This window comes from Dromiciops gliroides, chromosome 4 (assembly GCF_019393635.1).
Source record: "Dromiciops gliroides isolate mDroGli1 chromosome 4, mDroGli1.pri, whole genome shotgun sequence".
In the NCBI taxonomy this organism is placed as follows: Eukaryota; Metazoa; Chordata; class Mammalia; order Microbiotheria; family Microbiotheriidae; genus Dromiciops; species Dromiciops gliroides.
In genome coordinates this window covers 43,938,916-43,960,319 of record NC_057864.1, presented here as the reverse complement: position 1 = coordinate 43,960,319, position 21,404 = coordinate 43,938,916, and the positions used below count along the sequence as shown (strand labels likewise).

The 21,404-nt window shown below is 41.1% G+C and overlaps 1 protein-coding gene across 1 annotated transcript in view; it reads right to left on the bottom strand.

Annotated features, from left to right (window-relative positions):
- MCOLN2 (mucolipin TRP cation channel 2) overlaps window positions 1-21,404 on the bottom strand; it is a 92,984-nt gene that overhangs the window by 12,191 nt on the left and 59,389 nt on the right. Inside the window, exons 8-11 of the mRNA XM_044005139.1 lie at window positions 13,297-13,409; window positions 11,889-12,038; window positions 5,107-5,208; window positions 4,891-5,013 (exon numbers count right to left, since the gene is read on the bottom strand). Coding sequence (XP_043861074.1) covers window positions 4,891-5,013; window positions 5,107-5,208; window positions 11,889-12,038; window positions 13,297-13,409 — 488 coding nt within the window. The remainder of the gene's footprint in view (window positions 1-4,890; window positions 5,014-5,106; window positions 5,209-11,888; window positions 12,039-13,296; window positions 13,410-21,404) is intronic.

Sequence of the window (21,404 nt, the reverse complement as noted above, 5' to 3'; positions counted from 1 at the left end):
CCAATTTCCGCAGCCAATTTCCTTGTGCTGGGGAGGGTTGGGGGGGGGGGGAGTCTCATGATAACAAGTAGATTTTGATTTTTTTTTTCTTTTTTTTCTTTTTTTTTTAATATACAAGGTTTGGAAGAGGAGAGAGGGCCCTGTCTGACATGCTTTAGGGGTGTGAGAACTACTTCTTATAATCTAGAGATACTCAGAAGCACGGCTTGAGTCCCCAGGGACATTTCCTTAAAGGCCAAGTCAGAGGATGGCACCATCCACAAACCTAACATTCTTCCCCCCCCCCCCCAGCTATGGCTGATGAGAGAAACCCAAGTATGTGGACTAATGAATGACATTGCTTGCATGATTGAGCCAGAATTACTAGTCATTACTATCACGAGTCTACCTCCCAGATCTCTCAGGCCCATTCCAGCATGCAAATTCTATGGGTCTATGGTTTGTACTGGCTCCCAGCCAGTGGGCAGTAAAGGAAGACATGCGGGGCAGATGGAGGATCTTTTTCCTTTACTCAATTTTGGTGCCAGCACCAGCTCTAGGGACCTTGAACCATAGTGTCCAGCCAGAGAGAAATTGTATTTGTTTGTTTTTTTTTTAAAGATTGGGTACAAGGCTGGAGAGGGCCTTAAGCAAAGAGAGCAGAGAAGGCTTTGAGTAGAGAAGTTATCTATATCCAGCCAACAACTCTGCCCATCACTGGGCAAACAGCTTAACTTTCCTGCATCTGGCTCTAAAGGTGACAAGAACCTGTCAAAAACAATCACTTTCACCTGACCCTCCCTCGGTACTCACACAGGCACACCCTCATCACCTTTCACCTCAGCTAACACTGTTAGCCCCTTATTGGCATCTTTTTTCCAAGTCTCTTCCCCCTCCAATCCCTCCCTTATACAGCTGCCCAAGTAGCATTCATAGATCACAGGTCTGGGCTGCATCAGTCCCTGTTTCTCTCAAGCTCATGGATTTAGGAGCAATGGAGGCCTTAGAGGTCACTGAATCCAACCCACTCACATTTTACAGATGAAAAAACGGAGGCCCCGTTGGAATTCAAACCTCCTTCTTGACTCCAAATCCCCTCTTCTTCCCACTGTATCAAGCTGTCTCCAGGATAAAAACATACCTCTCCATTTGGCATTCAAAGCCCTTCACAACAGACTCCCTTTCCAACCTTATTCTTTGTTGTTGTTGTTGTTGTTGCAACCTTATTCTAATACTTCATGAACTCTATGTACTCTGAGTAGGTAAACTAACCCTAACCTTCTCCATCCCTAGAAGGCAATTCTTGCTCATCTCAATCTCTTAGAATTTCTAGTTTCCTTAGAAACTCAGCTCAAGCCCCCATCTTCCCATTATTTTGTATTTCCTTTCTACATATCTTATATTTACTTATATGTGTATTTGTTTTTCCCAGAAGAATGTGAGCTCCTTGTAGGCAGGCACAATTTCCATTTTTCTCTCTGTATCCAGCCCCCCTGTAATACGACTTGGCACATAGCTCATATGTAACAAGTGCCTGTGGAATGAGTGAATGAATGAATAGACCATAAGGCTTTGGAGGACAGGTACAGGAACCTGCATTCAGGTTGTTGAGCACCGGGGCAGGCACACAGGAGGCATTTCATAAATGTCCCTTGAATGGGATTGCTGAGTAATGAACATAGAACACCCTGAAGCTATAAAGCTGAATGAAAATATAGGGTTGACTAATTCAAGATGTGGTTTCAGAGAACCTCAATCACTTTCCCAGTTTCCTCTGCCCAGACATCTTGGTCTTGGAAGATTTTGATGCCAAAGTGCATTAGTTCCAAAGCAAAGAGTCAGCAAGAAGGAAGGAGTGCACCCTGGCTCTTCTTCAATTGAATCAATGAAGTTCAGTGTCAGTAGAGAGGAGGTCAAGAGATGGATGTAGAATTCCTGTTACTTGCTGAATGGTGGCCCAAAAGGATGGCCTTCCCTATTCTCTCTGGTTTGGTAAAAAGGCATTGTTAAGCATCTACTGTCTGGACTAGGGCTTATTTTACATTAATTCTTGAAAGGGGCATTGGGGGCTAATCTCCTTAAAGGTTTCTGGAAAACCCTTTGGCTCAGACACTTGGTGATTTTCTCAATTTATATCTGTGGGGGGCAAGTTTCTGAATATCTCATTTTAAGCCTGGTTAACACAGGGTGGGAAAGTGGTAACAGTCCAGTGATGCCCTACAGGGCTATCCCTAGGAGTCAATGGTTCTTTTTACCAAGTTCTTCACCCAAAGGTGCTCACCTTCCAAAATGGCAGAAACTAAAAAGGCTTCTATAAATAGAAATATAATATAAATATAAATATAAAATAGGAGTCTAAGGTGCCTTCCAAACAGCCATGAATACCACACCTAACTAATCACCTCCCTAGGCTACCACTTTGGGTACAAAGTGGGAGGAAGAGGGGAGATGCTAAACTCCTTAGGTTTTCCTCCAGGCCTATGTAGGGAGAGATAGGGGAGAGCTGACATAGAAAATAAAAGGAGAGACCAAGTCCAATCAAGCCCGGGGGGCCTCTTAGTTATCACAAAAAAAGGATGGAAATGACTGAACCAAAACCAATGAATCCCATTCCAGTGCAAACAAAAACGTGTGGTTATGTGGTTTTATAGCTACTGTTGAAATGTGAAATGGAGATCTTGAGGGATGTCAAAGCAAATGTAATTTGGAAACTTCCAGCCCTGAGATTCTGTGACCCTGCTCCAAAATAACTGGAGTAGATTTTCGGCAGGGGCCAGAAGGAAGGGGAAAATGGGCAGCAACATCTAAGGGGCAAAAAGAAGAGAGCAACCCCAACCCTCTGCTCCCTCTCCCCCACCCCCTCCCCACTACAGTTCTGGGGTCTCTGAGCCAGGGACTTGCATAATGCACCAAAACCAGCTGCAGAGCTCAGTAGAGAATTCCATGAAGTGCAACATTGCCCCCTAGTGACGCATGGAGGTAGCGGCTCCTTTTTTTTTTTAATGCATCTGTGGGGGCAAGGAGAAAAATTAATGTGAATTTTTCCGATGACTAATATATTGAGTTCTCCAAGTCAGAGAAGGCTTACCAGAGACTAATCTACAAGCATCAGTCATCTTTTTAATTTCCCTGCACCAGGTCATCTTTCAAAGCAGAGGCACGAAGTTGGAAGAGCAATAGAAAACCCAAGGCATGTCTCTAAGAGACATTTCTTAACGACTGTTCAAGCCTGGAGGGTTGCTAACCATCCCAGGATAGTCTAAATGGGACACTTAATAAGGCCGGCAGTCTCTGTGTAATAGGCTCCAGGGCTGATTTATTTACAGGACGGGGACCACATTTTGCTTCTTTGAAAAGGATGCTGAGAGAGTTGCACACCAGCAATTGTCTGCAAAACCAAAAAGCTGTTCATATGTCCTGGAGCTACACAGACAGCTTGCCTGGCAACTTTAAGAATACTAGCTTTAGGGTCTGAGGAACTGGATTCAAATTCTACCTTTAACCTTTATGACATGTATGAGGAGTTCCATCAAGTCCACCTCCCCTCTCTGGGCCTCAGTTTCCTCATTTGGAAAATGAGCTAGCTTCTGAGGTTGATCTAGCTCAAAATCTATGAATGGACTAAGCCAATGACCTGTTCTGTCCTTCTTTCCAAGGAGACAACAATGTGGGTAGAATGGATAGTGCGAGACTTGAAAGTCAAGAAGACTTGAGTTCAAGGGGCAGCTAGGTGGCGCAGTGGATAGAGCACCGGCCCTGGAGTCAGGAGGACCTGAGTTCAAATCCGGCCTCAGACACTTAACACTTACTAGCTGTGTGACCCTGGGTAAGTCACTTAACCCCAGTTGCCTCACTTTAAAAAAAAAGAAGAAGACGGGTTCAAATCCTATATGATACTAGTGATAGAATGGACACAGAGTGCTAGACTTGGGAATCAGGAAGACCTGAGTTCAAATCCCACCTGATACTATATGGCCATAGGCAAATCACAACATCTCTGAGTCATCCAGAAAATAAGAAAGCTAGAAATGACAGCCTCTGAAGTCCCTTCTAGCTTTAGTCCTATGAGCCAGTGGCCCTCATCAACAGCTTTGTTGGAGTGAAGCAGAAGCCTAAGTTAAGAACACTCTATCAAGCAAAAGCCACACACCTCTTTTGCTTGTGGACAAGAGTAGGAAGGAGACAAAGTCTCATTTCCTGTCTCAAAAGCTGCAAATCCTATCTTCAAGGGTTCACACTAAGCAATAAGCTCTGGGCATAGCTGTGAAATCTCCACAGTCATAGGATATTGACTTATGCACTATATCAATTTAAAGTTCAGATACCAATCTTTAATAAGACACCGAAATTAAACTGCGGCCACAAACACCTATAAAGATAAGGCATATTAGCACTTCATATTCTAAATCTAATACAATCAGAGCAAAGCAGTTGGACCACTGACACCCTCCCAGCTTAAAACAGATGCCAATCCTAATAGTTAATAAAAAAAATTGAAATTAAATAAAAAATTAAAGCCAAGACTAGTATAATTTCTCTGGCTGGATTTTACTTTTTACTGCAACGGCCTCCTGTCCAAATATCCTTGGCATTCAATGGCCAACAGAGTTAATATTAGCCTCAGTAAGCCGGCCCCAGACTGCTATAAAAGATCCCCCACCCCGACCTCCTGCCAACCCCCCCTTTGTAATTCCTATTTCAATATCTCTAAGTTTCTTCAATATCCTGCAGGGGGAAAAAGAAAGCTTCTAACAGGAGTGTTTAGAGGTTTGGGGGTGGGGAGGGGGTACTCTAGCACAGCCTTCATCTGTCATAGCAGCTCTTGGCTAGGGGTCTTGCTGCTTTTTTTTCCCCTGGGACCACTGAAGAGGGGAAGGATAGAAGAGGAAGGGCTGGGGCCCACTCACATACCTTTTCATGGTAGGGTCCTATGACAATCCAGCCACAGAAAGTGTATCCCAGGTAAATCATCCCGGCACAAGCACAGAACCGGAGGACTTTAGGCAGCGAGGCCTGCATCGTCAAAATGAGCACCTAGAGGGTCCAGAAGCAACACTCGGTGGGTTGAAGCCCCACTAACCAACCCAAACCCAACCAGATGGTGACACGTGAGGTAGGTAGCCTTACATTGTATGTCTGGAAATAGCCCAAGTATCTGATGACTCCGACCCAAGCGAACAAAGTGGACGTCCCAAGCAGAATGCTGCAGAGGTCATAATTTGTGAGATTCTAACACACAGAGAAGGAAAAAAGAAAAACAGATGTGAGTGAAAGACTTTATTCTATTCTATAAAGAAATCATCTTGGGGCAGCTAGGTGGCGCAGTGCATAGAGCACTGTCCCTGGATTCAGGAGTACCTGAGTTCAAATCCGGCCTCAGACACTTAACACTTACTAGCTGTGTGACCCTGGGCAAGTCACTTGACCCCAATTGCCTCACTAAAAAAAAAAAAAAAAAAAAGAAATCATCTGTCCAGTTAGGGCTACCAGCTTTATTTTGTAGGACCTTAGATTTTGAATTGGAAGGGGATTCAGAGATTGTTCGGTCCAACTTACTCCCTCTTTGCAGGCAGCTAGGTGGTGCTTCAGTGCACAGAGTGCCAGACCTGGAGTCAGGAAGACTCATCTTCCTGAGTTCAAATCTAGCCTCAGACACTTAAGAGCTGTGTGACCCTGGGCAAGTCACCTAACCCTCTTTGCCTCAGTTTCCTCATCTGTCAAATAAACTGGAGAAGGAAATGGCAAGACATTCCAGTATCTTTTTTTTTTTTTGCAGGGCAATGAGGGTTAAGTGACTTGCCCAGGGTCACACAGCTAGTAAGTGTTAAGTGTCTGAGGCTGGATTTGAACTCAGGTACTCCTGAATCCAGGGCTGGTGCTTTATCCACTGCGCCACCTAGCTGCCCCTCATTCCAGTATCTTTACCAAGAAAACCCCAAATGGGATTACAAAGAGTCAGACACGACTGGAGAACAACAATAACTTCCTTATTTCATGGTTTGAGGGAAAAGGCCCCCCAAAGTGCAGCTAGTAAGGCATAGAACCAGGATTTGAACACAGGTCTTGACTCCAGATACAAATCCAGCACTTTCTAAATGACAAAATGAAGCAAATTTACCAAGTAATTATAAGTAGACTTCTCCCGGGGTTTCAGAAATTACTTGTTTCCCTCCAGGCACTGCTGTGATTGCATACAATAAAAAAGGCTCTGTTCTTTAGATTTGATTTTGTTCTTTAAGGAGTTGTTCCTCACCCCCTTAAATGTTTAAGGAGAGCAGTTTACTTTACTTTTAAGTGATCCACCTAAGAGACATTTACAACCATCTTAGTATAGGCTCTTTAATGCTTATTAGAAGGGGTTTGGGGGGGTTTAGTTTTGTTTTAACATATTCCAGCCCAAACACACAGCAGTCAAGTCACAAGTGCTTATCAAGCATTACTTACATACAAGGCTGAGGAATCAAAGACAACAGTGCAACTTTAGTCCCTGACCTCAAGGAGTTTCCATTCCATTCAGAGAAATAACATGTAAACATATGCATGATATACATAGTATTTTTTTTTGAGAGAAATCAAGAAAAGCTTTTTGAAGGAGGTGGCAGAAGAGGAGAGGGAGAGCTTAAGTCTTCTAAGGGTGGTGGGCATCAGACTGTGTGTATGTGGGGGAGGGCGTTAAATGCTAAACAGAGGAATTTGTATTGGATCATAGAGGCAATAGGAAACAGCTAGAGCACTAGCTGCAGTGTAACTACAGTCAACCTTTTTCTTTAGAGATATCATTTTGATAGCTAGATAGAGTATGGATGGCAACAGGAAGAGGTAAGAGGAAGAAAGATTGATAGGAAGCCAATACAAATGGCATCTGGTTGGATGTGTCGGGATTTTAAGAGCAAGGAAGGACCTTTAAAAATTATCCAACAGGGGGCAGCTAGATGGTACAGTGGATAAAGCACTGGCCCTGGATTCAGGAGGATCTGAGTTCAAATCCCACCTCAGACACTTGACACTAGCTGTGTGACCCTGGGCAAGTCACTTAACTGTCATTGCACGCCCCCCCCCCAAATTATCCAACATTCTTATTCCACAAATGAGGAAGCAACTCTAGAGAAAGCTGTTTGACATTCAGTGCCCTTCTTAACCTAGTCCCTTCCTACTTTTCCAGTCTTCTTACACCTTATTCACTGACCTGTGATGCAGTGATACTGCCCAAACAAGACACCCCATCATTTGGCTCCAGGCATTTTGTCTCTCATGTGTAGAATGTTCTCCCCTCCTCACTCTGTCTACTGACCTCTTTGACTTCCTTTAAGTCCCAACTAAAATCACATCTTTTACTAGAAGCCTTTCCCAACTTCTCTTTATTTTTTTAATTTTTTATTTTTTTGTGGGGCAATGGGGGTTAAGTGACTTGCCCAGGGTCACACAGCTAGTAAGTGTCAAGCATCTGAGGCTGGATTTTAACTCAGATCCTCCTGAATCCAGGGCCAGTGCTTTATCCACTGCGCCACCTTGGTGCCCCACAACAGCTTTCTTTTAAGAGTTCTTAAAATGTTTAAGCTAGGCTGGATTTTAACTCAGATCCTCCTGAATCCAGGGCCAGTGCTTTATCCACTGCGCCACCTAGGTGCCCCACAACAGCTTTCTTTTAAGAGTTCTTAAAATGTTTAAGCTCTTTTTTTGTTCATGGTTTTTTTATGATCCAATGATTCTGTTAGTAGGTGCTTATAGAGAAGCGCTCACTACATTGCTTCCCATCATTCCACTCTCTTGCTCTGCCTTCCCAACCATTTTGTCATCATTTCCACTTCCCCAAATAATATAAACTGCCCCTACCCCCACAACTTTTCTTAATCCTAGTGCCTGCTAATTAATCTCTGTTAATTACTTCCTATTTATCCAATTTACAGATTTCTTTGTATGTACTTGTTTGCATGTTGTCTCCTCCATTAGATTTGTAAGCTCCTTGAGGGCAGGGGCTGTCTTTTGCCTCTTTTTTATCCCCAGACTTTAACTCAATGCCTGACACATAGTATATGCTTAATAAATGTTTACTGATTGACTGATTCATTGATTGATTAAGAAGAGACCAGTCCTGGGGCAGCTAGGTGGTGTAGTGGATAGAGCACCGGCCCTGGAGTCAGGAGGATCTGAGTTCAAATCTGGACTCAGACACTTAATACTCACTAGCTGTGTGACTCTGGGCAAGTCACTTAACCCCAATTGCCAGAAAAAGAAAGAGAGAAAGAGAGAGAGAAAGAGAAAGAGAAAGAGAGAGAGAAAGAGAAAGAGAGAGAGAAAGAGAAAGAGAGAGAGATAAAGTGAGAGAGAGAAAGAGAAAGAAAGAAAGAGAGAAAGAAAGAAAGAGACAAAGAGAGAAAGAGACAAAGAGACAAAGAGAGAAAGAGAGAAAGAGAGAAAGAAAGAAAGGAAGGAAGAAAGAAAGGAAGGAAGGAAGGAAGGAAGGAAGGAAGGAAGGAAGGAAGGAAGGAAGGAAGGAAGGAAGGAAGGAAGGAAGGAAGGAAGGAAGGAAGGAAGGAAGGAAGGAAGGAAGGAAGGAAGGAAGGAAGGAAGGAAGGAAGAAAGAAAGAAAGAAAGAAAGAAAGAAAGAAAGAAAGAAAGAAAGAAAGAAAGAAAGAAAGAAAGAAAGAAAGAAAGAAAGAAAGAAAGAAAGAAAGAAAGAAAGAAAGAAAGAAAGAAAGAAAGGAAAAGAAAGGAAAAGAAAGGAAAAGAAAGGAAAAGAAAAGAAAAGAAAAGAAAAGAAAAGAAAAGAAAAGAAAAGAAAAGAAAAGAAAAGAAGAGACCTGTCTTGTCCAAAGTCACACAGGTGATTGCTGGGTTCTACCTATGATCAGATTGCATTGTATAGGTACAATGGGATTGGAAAAGAGGGCAAAAATGACTGAATTTAAAAAAAAAAAAGGAAATAGAATAGAGAATGCAAAGGTCAATGAGATCAAGTCAGATTTGTAGCAAAATTCTAGAACATATTAAAAAGAAAATGGTGATCTAGCACAGCTTTAACCAAGTGTCCCACCAGCTGAGGCAAGTCAACAAGCCTTTGTTAGGCTCTTACTGGTGTGTCAGAGCTCTATGCTAAGAGCTGGGAGGGCAAATATAACAGAAAGACAGTCCCTGTCTTCAAGGAGCTTACATGTGAATAAGGGAGAAGACAAAACATAAAAGAAAAGCAGTTCTCTCCTTTTAAAGCAGTTTGGCATTTAGTCCAGGGGCCACATTTTAGGAAAAACATGGATAACATGAAGGACATTCAGAGGAGAGCAACCAGGATGAGATCATTAAGGGCTTCAAGTTCATGCTATGTGAGGAACATTCTTAGGTCAGTGACTGGTACACAGTAGGTGTTTAATAAATGTTTGTTGACTTGACTGTTGAAGTCAAACAACATGTTGATGTGTTGAAGAAAAAAAGGATGCTGGAATGTTTTCCATTTCCTTCTCCAGTTCATTTTACACATGAGGAAATTGAGGCAAACAGGGTTAAGTGACTTGCTCAGAATCATATACCTAGTATGTATCTGAGACCATATTTGAACTCAGGTCTTCCTGACTCAGGGCCAAGTGCTCTGTCCACTGCACCACCTAGCTGCCCTGACAATTAGAACTGACCAAAAAGTGAAACAGGGCTGCCTTGAGTACTAATGAGCTCCTCCTTCCTTGAAAGGTTCAGATGACCCCTTGTTGAGCGGGTTATATAGAGGATCCTCCTGTCTCAGGTAAAGGTTGTACTAGATGGCTATGGAAATCCTTTCTGCTTCTGAAGTCCTGTCCATCAATTGCAGCAGTAATACCCATTCCCCATGTAGTAGTACACTGACTTTGGTTTTAGTCCAAACACATGTTAAACACAAAGGATGATGGGAATAGGATTACAGGCAAGTAAACTATGTCTAACCTTAGAAGGCTCTTCCTTACAGAAAACTGCCCACCAGACAGCCTGGAAGCTTTATTTCCAAACACTCCTGCCCAGCTGGCCCCCAGTAAAGTTTTGCCAAGAGTTACACTAAGGCTGAGTAAAAGGGATTTACCAAGAGGGATTATCTCAGCCAACAGGACTGTAAACAAAACCCCTTAATGGTGGATTTCCACTTGTCCATTTGCCACATTTATCCTATGAGTAATCTTCGGGTGACCACTGTGACCATATCTGTATATTCCATGAAGAAAATAGAGTCTTCCAAAGATCCCCTGATGAGGGATTCTTATTTGGTCATCTTTTCTTGGTCTTTATTTTTCCTTGAGATCTCTATAGCTTTTTTTTTTTTTTAAGTGGGGCAATGGGGGTTAAGTGACTTGTCCAGGGTCACACAGCTAGTAAGTGTTAAGTGTCTGAGGCCGGATTTGAACTCAGGTACTCCTGACTCCAGGGCTGGTGCTCTATCCACTGCGCCACCTAGCTGCCCCTTGGGCCCAGGATTCTTAACTTCCAAGGCACGAATCTTTACTCCCAGTAAACTTTGGGGTTGGAAGGGCAGAGGATTTTTAGCATCAAGTAATCCCTGCTCAAATAAGATAGTATTGCAAAGCACTTAGTAAAGTGCCAGGACATATTAGGTGCTTAATAAGTCCTTCCTTTCCTTCTCCTTCACTGTCTTTCCTCCCTTCCCTTCTTCCTCACTCCCTCCTTCCTTCTTTTTCCTTCCTTCCTTTCTCCCCCACTCCCTTTTTTCTCTCTTCCTCCCTACCTTCTTCCTTCCTTCCCCCTCACTCCCTCCTTCTTTCCCTTCTTTCTCCTCCCTCCTCCTTTCCCTTCTCCCTCCATTCTCCTTCTTCCCCCTCATCTCCAGGCAAGCTGCCAGGACTCTAAATCATGAGGTTAAACAGATTCAGCTTTCCAGAGCCAAGAACTCAGGAACTCCTGTAGCCACAAGATGCAATAGAAACCCTCCCCCCCCCCAGAATCCCACAAAAGACCTCACAAGACCAAGAGGAGGATTAGGGGGTGCCGCTGGATTTGGGGGCAGAGGACTTGGATTTGAATCCAAGCTCTATTCTTCATTCCCGGTGTGACCTTGGACACATGACCTCATTTCTCTGATCTTGTCTTCTCACTTATGAAAAGTAGGGGATGGAAGGGCAGCTAGGTGGTGCAGTGGATAGAGCACCGGCCCTGCATTCAGGAGGACCTGAGTTCAAATCCCACTTCATACACTTGACACTTAACTAGTTGTGTGACCTTGGGCAAGTCACTTAACCCCAGTTACCTCACCAAAAAAAACAACAAAAAACAAAAAGATTAAAAAGTATGGGATGGTAGGGTGGAGAAGATAACCTCTGAGTTCCCTCCCAACCCTAAATCTATGGAGGTCATACAATACAATAGCAAGAATGTGGGACCTGAAGCCACCTGTACAACTCTGAGCAGAACCCTTAACCTCCATAGACCTTAGTCTTTTCATCTGCCAAACAAAGCAGCTGGGCTAAATGACCTTCAAACTCCCATCTGGTTCTACATCTTCAATCCTACCCATTTCTGTCTCACCAAAATCTATGTGAATCCTTGGTTATATAAACCTGGTGACAGAGAACAAAGGTTCTGTGGTTAGCTTCTCCCCAGTTAAGTAGACAGATCTTTGGAGAGTCACTCTTTCCAGGGGGAAAAACAGATTCTCTTTTCACCAAAAAGCATTTTTCCCACTTCAGGGTCTACTCAGCAGATGCTGCCAAGTACACAGTGTAATCAGGAGAATATTATTTTCCACAGTGTGTCGGCCACTTTATTCTACCTTTCTTAAGAAACCAGAGCACAGCAGTGGTTCATTTGTATGTATGTGAAGGGAGGCTGAATAAAAGAAAGTATTCCAGATAAAGCTACAAGGAGTGTCAGTTTTCAAGATAAAAGTCCATCAGAAATAATAGCCTCAGGGTAGCTCAGAATTGACACTTTCTCACCTTTGCTTTGATTTCCATTTTTAATATTGATCCAATGATGGTCATTAGGTCACTGATGATCACAAGAATGTACCATCCGTTGATAAACTCCCAGCGGTCAGCATCACTCACATGTTTTTTATATTTCTCCAGGAAGAACCTTATAAATCTCTGTAGCAAACATTTTTAAAGTGTTTCTTACACACAATTCTGCCATCTGGGAAGTAGGAGAGAAACTCTGAATGGTGCTCTAGCCCAGAGGTGTCACAGACGGCACTGCAACACTCCCAAAGCGAGCCCAAATTAGATTAAAATGTAATTGGGAAATATTTAACAAAATAAAAACAAATACCATGGAACACAGAAAATGTTAATATATGGTTTTCTAAGTCCTTATGTATGATTTAGTGGCCTCCATTTTTTATTTGTGTTGGACACCACTGCTCTGGCCTAGAAAATCATCTGTCAACAAATTTCCCAGCTAGATACTAAGTACCCTGAGAGCAGGAATTATGTCTAATGCATTTCTACCCCCTATAGAGCCTAACTTTGTACTAAGAATAGACACCAGATTTCAACCAATTAATGGATCAAATCAAATTTGTGTGCCAAATTGGTGTCCCAATATTTAACAGTAGCAGACTCGAGCTAAACGAGATCAACTGTAACAGAAGAAAGGCATCATGGTCCAGTAAAAAGGATGCTGGATTTAGTTAGATGATGTGGGTTTGACTCTCATCTCTACTACTTGTGTGACCTTGAACAAGTCTCTTAACTTGCATGGACCTGAATTTCCTCACATGTAAAAGGAAGGGGTTGGATTCAATGATTATAGAATCATTGAACTCTGGTGGGAAGGGGCCTCAGGGGCAATTTAGTACAACTTCATTATAAAATTGATGAGGTCAATGACTTGCCCAAGGTCACATAAGTACTAAGCAGTGGAGATGGGATTTGAACTCATATCCTCTGACTCCCAAGCTACTACTCTTTCCCTTCTCAAGTCCCCTCTAGCCCTAATCCTATTATAGAGGTAAAACATATGTGATATAAAAATGTTGAGAAGTAGTGGAGAGAACTGAAAAAGGAGCAACTATCCAGAAAACTAATTCTTCAGATTTGGGACAAGGGAAAGAAGAAGGAGAAACAATATCTTCTGTGGCCTTTTCCCATGAATTTATTACTTTAGTTAAAGGAGCGTCAATTATCTGGAAGAGCCTCACTCTTCAAAAATCTTTAGTTACTTCCTACACCCCACACTAATTAAATAGCCTGGTGGGGAGGCAATCACTTTCCTCCAGGGATTTAATACATCTGAGGGACTTCTGAAATAGAAGGATGATGCAACATCAATATTCCATCCTTCTGGGCAAACCAAGAGGGAAGGAGCCAAAGGGAGGGAGGTGAGAATCAAAATTCACACACTTACTTTTTGCAATCTGAGGGCCAGGATGATGGATCTGGTACACAGAATAAGGGAAGTAAAGCAACCCACAATAACAAACACATCGAACATCAGGATGTATCGGGTATTTTTCTGACCTGGAAAAAGCAAAACCCAAAACGTCACCTCTAGGCATATTTTACTGAATATTGATTCTCGATATGCCTGCTGTTCTCTGGCAAGTTAGTCTGAGACTATAAAAGTTCTTTGAGATGAAACTGATAAATTTTTACAGCATTTACAACTTGGTTCCATCCAGTTGAAAGCATGAGGCCACCTGGGGTGACAGTTAAATGCCTACTAGTAGAGTCAGAAGACTTGGATTCAAGTCTCACCTCTTGAAACATACCAACTGAGCGACAATTGGTGAAGTCCCTCCACCTCCCTCAGTGCCCCCAAGCAACCAGATGGGTCTTTTAAGTCACAGGTGAGTTTCTGATCTGCAGCAGGTAGAGAAAGTCAATCACAGCTCCCAACCAAAAAAAAGCATGTCAGATTATGTTATACCCACCTCAACTTATTCATTCAGTCATCTCCCAGGTCAATGTAAACATTCCCCCAACCAAGCAGGACTGCATCTTATTTAAACTTTACTAGAATCTCCCTTTAACTACTTAACTACAAAGCCAAAACTCAATTCATGAGGGTCCATCTTGGATGCCACTCAAGGGAAATTTAATTAATGAAATTCTCATAATTCTCATAAGGTATTGGCACAGGGCCATAACACATAATAATGTTTTGGACTTAGCAGATGTTTAATTAATGTGAGGTGTTTTTTTTTTAATTGAATCAAGTGACGGGATCAGAGCATCTGAGGTTACTGTCTCACTTAAGGGTACCTTGGTTCCAGCTGGAATCTATTTCTCCCATGCAGTTACTTCTATTTATCAATGCTCCATAGCTATTTCTAGGACTTCATTAAAATATATATCTTTGGTATTAGATCCAACCTTTCCTTGTTTATCATATATTGCTACTTATACCTTTCTACTCTACACCTCTCTGTTACTCTTTAGGCAATCCTCAGTTTTAATTCTCTGGAGAGTGTAGTGTTCCATAACCTCAGACACTTAACAACCAAAAACATTGTACAGTGGAGAGTGCTGAATTTGGCATCACTAGACCCATGTTGAGGCAGCTAGGCGGCTCAATGGATAGAACAGTGGGTTTGGAGTTCAAATCCAACCTCAGACACTAATAGCTATGTGACCCTGGCCAAGTCACTTAACCTCCATTTGTTTACCTTAGTCCACTGGAAAAGGAAACGGCCAAGCAGCCCAGTATCTTTGCCAAGAAAACCCCATGGACAGTATGGTCCATGGGGCCCCAAAAAATCAAGACATGATTGAACAAGAGACCCATGGTAGAACTTAGACTCTGTCACTTACCACCTGTGCAACCTTGAGCAAATTCACTTTGGGGCCTCCATTTCCTCATCTGCAAAAATTGGTGGGTTGGCCCAGATGACCTCTATGTCTCCTTGCAGCTCTACATCTATTAGCGACCGCTGATTGAAAGATCTGGAAGCATTCCCCAAGGGTCCATTTCTGTACGCAGCTCACAGTCCATGTTCAGTGTCTAAGCTATGTGCACACATGGACAAGCTCTATAGGTTCATTGTTGTGTGGACAGCTAGGCCAAATTCAAACTGACCTGCTGGGAGAGTTCTAGACCTCTGAATAATGTTGTGGTAAGGTACTTCCAGTGTGGAAACTCCTTCCAAGAAACAGATCAACTAACTGTTCAGCCACAGTAACTCAAAGCCTCAGTTTCCCAGGGCACTGAGCAATGAGATGACTGACTCTCCATCAGAGGCAGAACTTGAATCCAAGATCCAAAAGCCAAAGTCTGGCCTCTGAGCTATACCGGAATGCCTCTCTTTATAGTAGGGGTTCCTAAACTTAATTCTAGGGCTTTCCCTCTGTTGATTATTTCCTATTGATCCTATATAGAGCTGTTCTTGTTTGCACATTAGACAGTGAACTCCTCAAGGGTCGGTCCTGATTTTTGCCTTTCTTTGTATTCTCAATGCTTAGCACAGTGCCTGGCACATGGCGGGTGCTTTAAAAATGTGTGCTGACTGACTCAACTTGCTTTTAAAAAAAATTATTTGAGGGGGGATTGTTGGTTTCTTTCAACATCCTGTATATTTTCTTTTATGCATTTAGAAGCATCATCCTGAGAAGTGATCCATCGGTTTCACCAGACCACTGAAGGGGTCCATCATACCAAAAAAGGTTAAGAACTCCTGCTGTTGGATAACATTGAAGGTGCCATTTGAACCTGCCAAATCAAATGCTATTTTGTAGTCAAACAATAATCACAGCAGGATCTGGTATTTCCTGAACTTCTCAGACAACTGTGTATTGATAAAGGTCAGCTGTGGAATACTACTTTTGAAAACTGGCCTGTTCCCTTCTTGTACCTTCAACAACCGAACCAGAACCACAATATGTATGTAGAAGACTCTCTTAAGAATTTTACAGAATGGAAAGCAGCCCCATGGGTGGTTAGTTACTCTCAGTCATGTTTTGGTGCCAACAATATATCTGAGATTCCTTTCTAAGTCTTTGGGGTAAAAGCAATGAATCAAAAAGCATCTATTATGTGGCAACTGTGTGCCACACACCAGGGCTACAAATATGAGGAAGGAAATAATCCTTTTACTTAAGGAGCTTACAGTCTCCTTTAGATGCCTTGACAAGTGATACTTTTACATCTTTTTTTTCAGTCATGTCTTTTTCCTCTAGAATATTATCCAGGACTGTGACGATGATCCAAGTGTCTTAGGTCCACTGTGGTGGGTGGGGTTTGGGTTTGGTTTTTTAAAGTGCAACCTTTGCCAACCTTATCCATGTTTCATCTCTTGTTTTTTTCCAGTTTTATGTTTAAATGCTCTAAGGATGATTTTGCTTTTTGGGGGGTGGGGGGGTGTCTCATCAAGCTTCCCTAAAAATGGAATTTTCTGTCTCTACAGCTGAACAGCACAATGAAAAGACTTCTGACCTTGGAGTCAGGAACGCCTGACTTTGAATTTCCCTCAGATGCATACCTGCTCTCCATCTTACTTTCCTCATCTACAAAATGGGAATAATGATAGCACCTACTTCACAGGATTATTTTGAGGATTAAATGAGAGAACAGGAGGAAGCATTTTGCAAACCTTAAGGTGATAGCTTTTATTAATATTGTGAGGCAATGCTGACCACAATTTTCTACAATACTTCTCTGTAAGATTTTATGAATCGACTTGAATTCTAAACCACTGTAGCTATTACCTGCCACATCTCACTGGGTAGAAAACAAGGGCTAAGGGAGTTTTGAGGTTTTTTTGTTCTCCCAGTTATGGCGACTGATTTATGATATTTCAATCTCTGCAAGAAATTGCTGTTTGGTATGGGTGCCATTTCCCCATCTATTTCCTATTTTTTTTTACCTCAGAAATTCATTTAAATAAAACAGGTTTCTGCTGCTCAGAAAAATTTGCAAGGCTGACTATATACAGTTAATAAGTACTTACTAAGCACCAACTATGTCCAGGAACTGGGCTAAAACACCTCAGACGAAGAAAAACAAAAGATAGCCCCTGCTCTTGAGAAGCTCACAGTCTAATGGAGGCTATAACATACAAACAACTATGTACAAGCAAGATATATGCAGGATAACTGGAGATTATCAAAAGGAGGAAGACAGTAGAATAAAGAAAGATGAGGAAAGGCTGTTGTAGAAGGAGGGATTTTAAGTGAAATTTGAAAGCAAAAGGAAAAGATAAAGAGGGAGTGTATTCTAGGCATGGAGAAAAGCCAGTGAAAGTGGTAAGGTGGCTTATGTGAGGAACATCAGAATAAGGACTTGGCAACACATGGGATATGGGAGATGTGAGAGAATGAGGAGGTTAGGATGACACCTAGGTTTTGAGCCCAAGTGATTGGGGACATTGTGGTAACCTTGACTGTAATACAGAAGTTAAGAACAGAGACAAATCTGGGGAAAAGATAATGAGCTCAGTTTTGCAAATATGTAGTTTGATATGTCAATGGGACTTCCAGTTCAAGATGTCTGACAGGTAGTTGGAGATTGTGAAATTGGAGGTCAGCAGAGAGGTTAGGGGGTAGATAAGTAAATTTAAGATTCATCAGCATGTTTCTGAAAAAGGCCTCATTTCTAAAATATATAGAAAACTGAATCAAATTTATAAGAATAGGGGAAGCTAGATGGCGCAGTGGATAGAGCACTGGCCCTGGAGTCAGGAGTACCTGAGTTCAAATCTGGCCTCAGACACTTAACACTTACTAGCTGTGTGACCCTGGGCAAGTCACTTAACCCCAATTGCCTCATTAAAAGAAATTTATAAGAATACAAGTCATTCCCCAATTGAGAAATGGTCAAAGGATATGAACAGTTTTCAGATGAAGAAATTAAAGCTATCTATAGTTATATGAAAAAAATGTCCTAAATCACTATTGATTAGAGAAATGCAAATTAAAACAACTTTGAGGTACCACCTCACACCTATCAGATTGGCTAATATGACAAAAAAGGAAAATGATAAATGTTGGAGAAGATATGTGAAAATTGGAACACTAATGTATTGTTAGTGGAGCTGTGAACTGATCCAACCATTATGGAGAGCAATTTGGAACTATGCCCAAAGGGCTATAGAACTGTACATACACTTTGACCCAGCAATACCATTACTAGGTCTATATCCCAAAGAGATCCCAAAAAAGGGGAAAGAACTTATTTATACAAAAATATTTATAGCAGTTCTTTTTCTGGTGGCAAAGAATTGGAAATTGAGAGGATGCCCATCAATTGGGGAATGGCTAAACTAGTTGTAGTATATGAATGTGATGGAATACTATTATGCTATAAGAAATGATGAGCAGGCAAATTCCAGAAAAACCTGGAAAGACTTACATGAATTGATGCTGAGTGAAGTGAGCAGAACCAGGAGAACATTGTACATAGTAAGAGCAACATTGTTTGATGATCAACTGGGAAAGACAACTCTTCTCAGCAATACAATGATCCAAGGCAATTTCAAAGACTTATGATGGAAAATGCTCTCCACATCCAGAAAAAGAACTATGGATTCTGAATGAAAATCAAAGTATTTACTATTTTCACTTTATTTGTTGCTATTATTTTTTTTCCTTTCTTTGGTTTTTCCCTTTTGTTCTGATTCTTCTTTTACAATATGATTACTGTGGAAATACAACATGATTTATATATATATATATATACATATATATGTACATATATATGCATATATGTGTGTATGTGTACATATACATATGTGCATATATACATGTGTATATATGTATATATAAATATTGGGGAAGGGGGGAGGGAAAAATTTAGAACTCACAATTCTCACAAAAATAAATGTTGAAAACAATCTTTACATGTAATAGGAAAATAAAATAGAATACTACTAAGAAAAAAAAACACCATAGCATAAAGATGATAGTTAAATCCATAGAAGCTGATGAGATCACCAACTGAAATAGCATAGAGAGAAAAAAGGAGGCCTAGGACTGAGCCAAGTGGAACATCCATAATTAAGGAGGAAGATCCAGCAAAGGAATAGTCAGATAAGTAGGAAGAAAAAACAAGATAGAGTAGTATCACAAAAACCTTGTTAGAATAGAATATCAAGAAGATGGTGATTGACAGTGTCAAAAACCGAAGAGAAATGAAGAAGGATGAAGATTGAGAAAAGGCCATTAGATCTGGCAATTAAGAGAACAGTAGTCATTTTGGAGAGAGCAATTTCCATTGAGTGATATAGTTGGAAGCCTAATGTAGAGAGTTAAGAAGAGACTGAAAGGAAAAGGAAGTGCAGGATCCAGTTGTAGACAGCCTTCTCGATGAGTTTTAGCCACAAAAGGGAGGAGAGACATGGGATAATAGCTAATCAGGATAGATCACCATGGAGGTTTTTTAAAGTTGGGGAAGATCTGGGCATATTTTAAGCAATGGGGAAGCAGCTGGTGGACAGCAAGAGATTGAAGATAAATGAGAAAATGAGGGTGATAGAGGAAATAATCTATTGGAGAAAATGGGATAGAGGGTGTGAGGGTTTGCTTTGCAGTTCAAGAGATTGGAGGTTAGTGAGGACAATATGGTTTAGTGTTGCAAGGCAGGAGAGGTAGAATACCAACAGGTTGTGATCAGATAAGGGATGTTCAGAGTTTACAAACATGAAAAATAGCACATTTCTGGAAGATGACAAGAGCTAGGGTTCAGCCATTTCTGTGTGTAGCTGAGATAGAGTGGAGGAGTAGCTCAGAGAAAATAAGTAAAGGAAGTCAGAGCATGGGGTATTTGACAACTGTATCAGGAATAACTCTAAAGTCAGTAATGAATCATTTCTTGTCCCTTAACTCATGAATTCTAGAGTTCATCATATTTTTGTCGCTCCCTATATCTTGTTTATTCCAAAAGTTTTAACACAGTTTGAAGCTTTAATGGCTATTTAATAGTTTTAAATTCTAATAGCTATTAATAGTTTTAAGCTATTAAAGCTTAAAGCAAGAGTAAGACTTTGGTGACATCCCATATAAGTGTGAAGCTTCTGTGAAGTGCACAAGGCTCATTCTTTACTGTTTTCCATTGCTTTTCCACCCTTCTAATCTACACTCACATTTAAGTTGCTGCCTCTCAAAGTATATTTTGATTTCCTTTAAAAGGTCTTGCCAAGTTCACCATAAAATTTCTCTACCTCTTCTTGCTCTTCAACAGATGCTGGTAAATAAGCTGCAATTATTTTCACGTTGGTCTTTTTTGCAAATATTTATCATAAATATATTGCTTATGACCAAAGCTTCCCTTAAATTAGATTTCTTGTTTCCTTTGGACAGACTATAAAACCAACTTTACCAACCTCTGTAGTTAATTCTTCAATAACTCCCTGAGCCATCCTTCTGTTTAATCTACAAATTCCTTGTTTTCTGGTTTCATTTACAGTGAGAACGATAAGACAAATGAGATTCGTTTCTTTAAGTTGTATGTTCTCTAGGTAGTCACCGTCATTTCCAATGGCGTTGAGAATGTCAAGTTAAAATATATAGATAATCTAAAACCAACATAAAAACATTATACCTTTGCCCCCTTTCCCACTACTCTGCTACCAATGAAGAAATGGAAGGGCACCAGATGTCACTGAGGGCCATCTTACATTTATTTTTCTTTATTTCACTGGTTGTTCTGGCCAAGGAATTCATCTTCCAACATCTGTCTACTAGAAATAAGTCTCTCCATACTCGGCTGCCTTAGTCCTCAAAAAGCAGACAATCATGTTACCACAACTGTCCTCAAAGTCTGTCGAGTGCAGTAGAACCTCCTTGAGCATGGGCCATTGTACCCAGTTTTTGAAAACTCTTTCTTGAACACATGGGGAAAAGGAAATAAACTACATACCAAGACTCTTGGAAAACAAACAAGAAAAAGAGAAAATGTGGGACTTCCCTGATGATCCCATCAGATATTTTGATCTTAACAAGCATCTTGCCAAAGTTGTTCCAAGGTGAATAATCAAAAGAAAAGTCTTGTATGTACCATATATGCCAGTTATAATAATACTTTTTGCAGTAGCAAAGACTTTAATGGAGTCTGGTGCTGAAGGGGTATTTTGGGAGTTTTGAAGCACCCTTTTTTTTTGTGAGGCAATTGGGGTTAAGTGACTTGCCCAGGGTCACACAGCTAGTAAATGTCAAGTGTCTGAGGCCGGATTTGAACTCAGGTACTCCTGAATCCAGGGCAGGTGCTTTATCCACTGCACCATCTAGCTGCCCCAGCACCCTTGATTCTATCTGGGGAATGGCTAAATAAACTGTGGTACATAAATGCAATGGAATATAACTGTGCCATAAGAAATAATGTAGAGAATTCAGAGATGCTTGAGAAGTATATGAACTGATGTAATGCAAAGCAAGCAGAACCTGAGAAATAATACACACAATGACTACAACAATGTAAATGGAAAGAAATTATAATGACAACTCTTGGTCCTAAAGAGATTTGAGAATGTATCTCCCTCTTTTTCTTATAAACTATGGGTGTGGAAGACTATATATATATATATA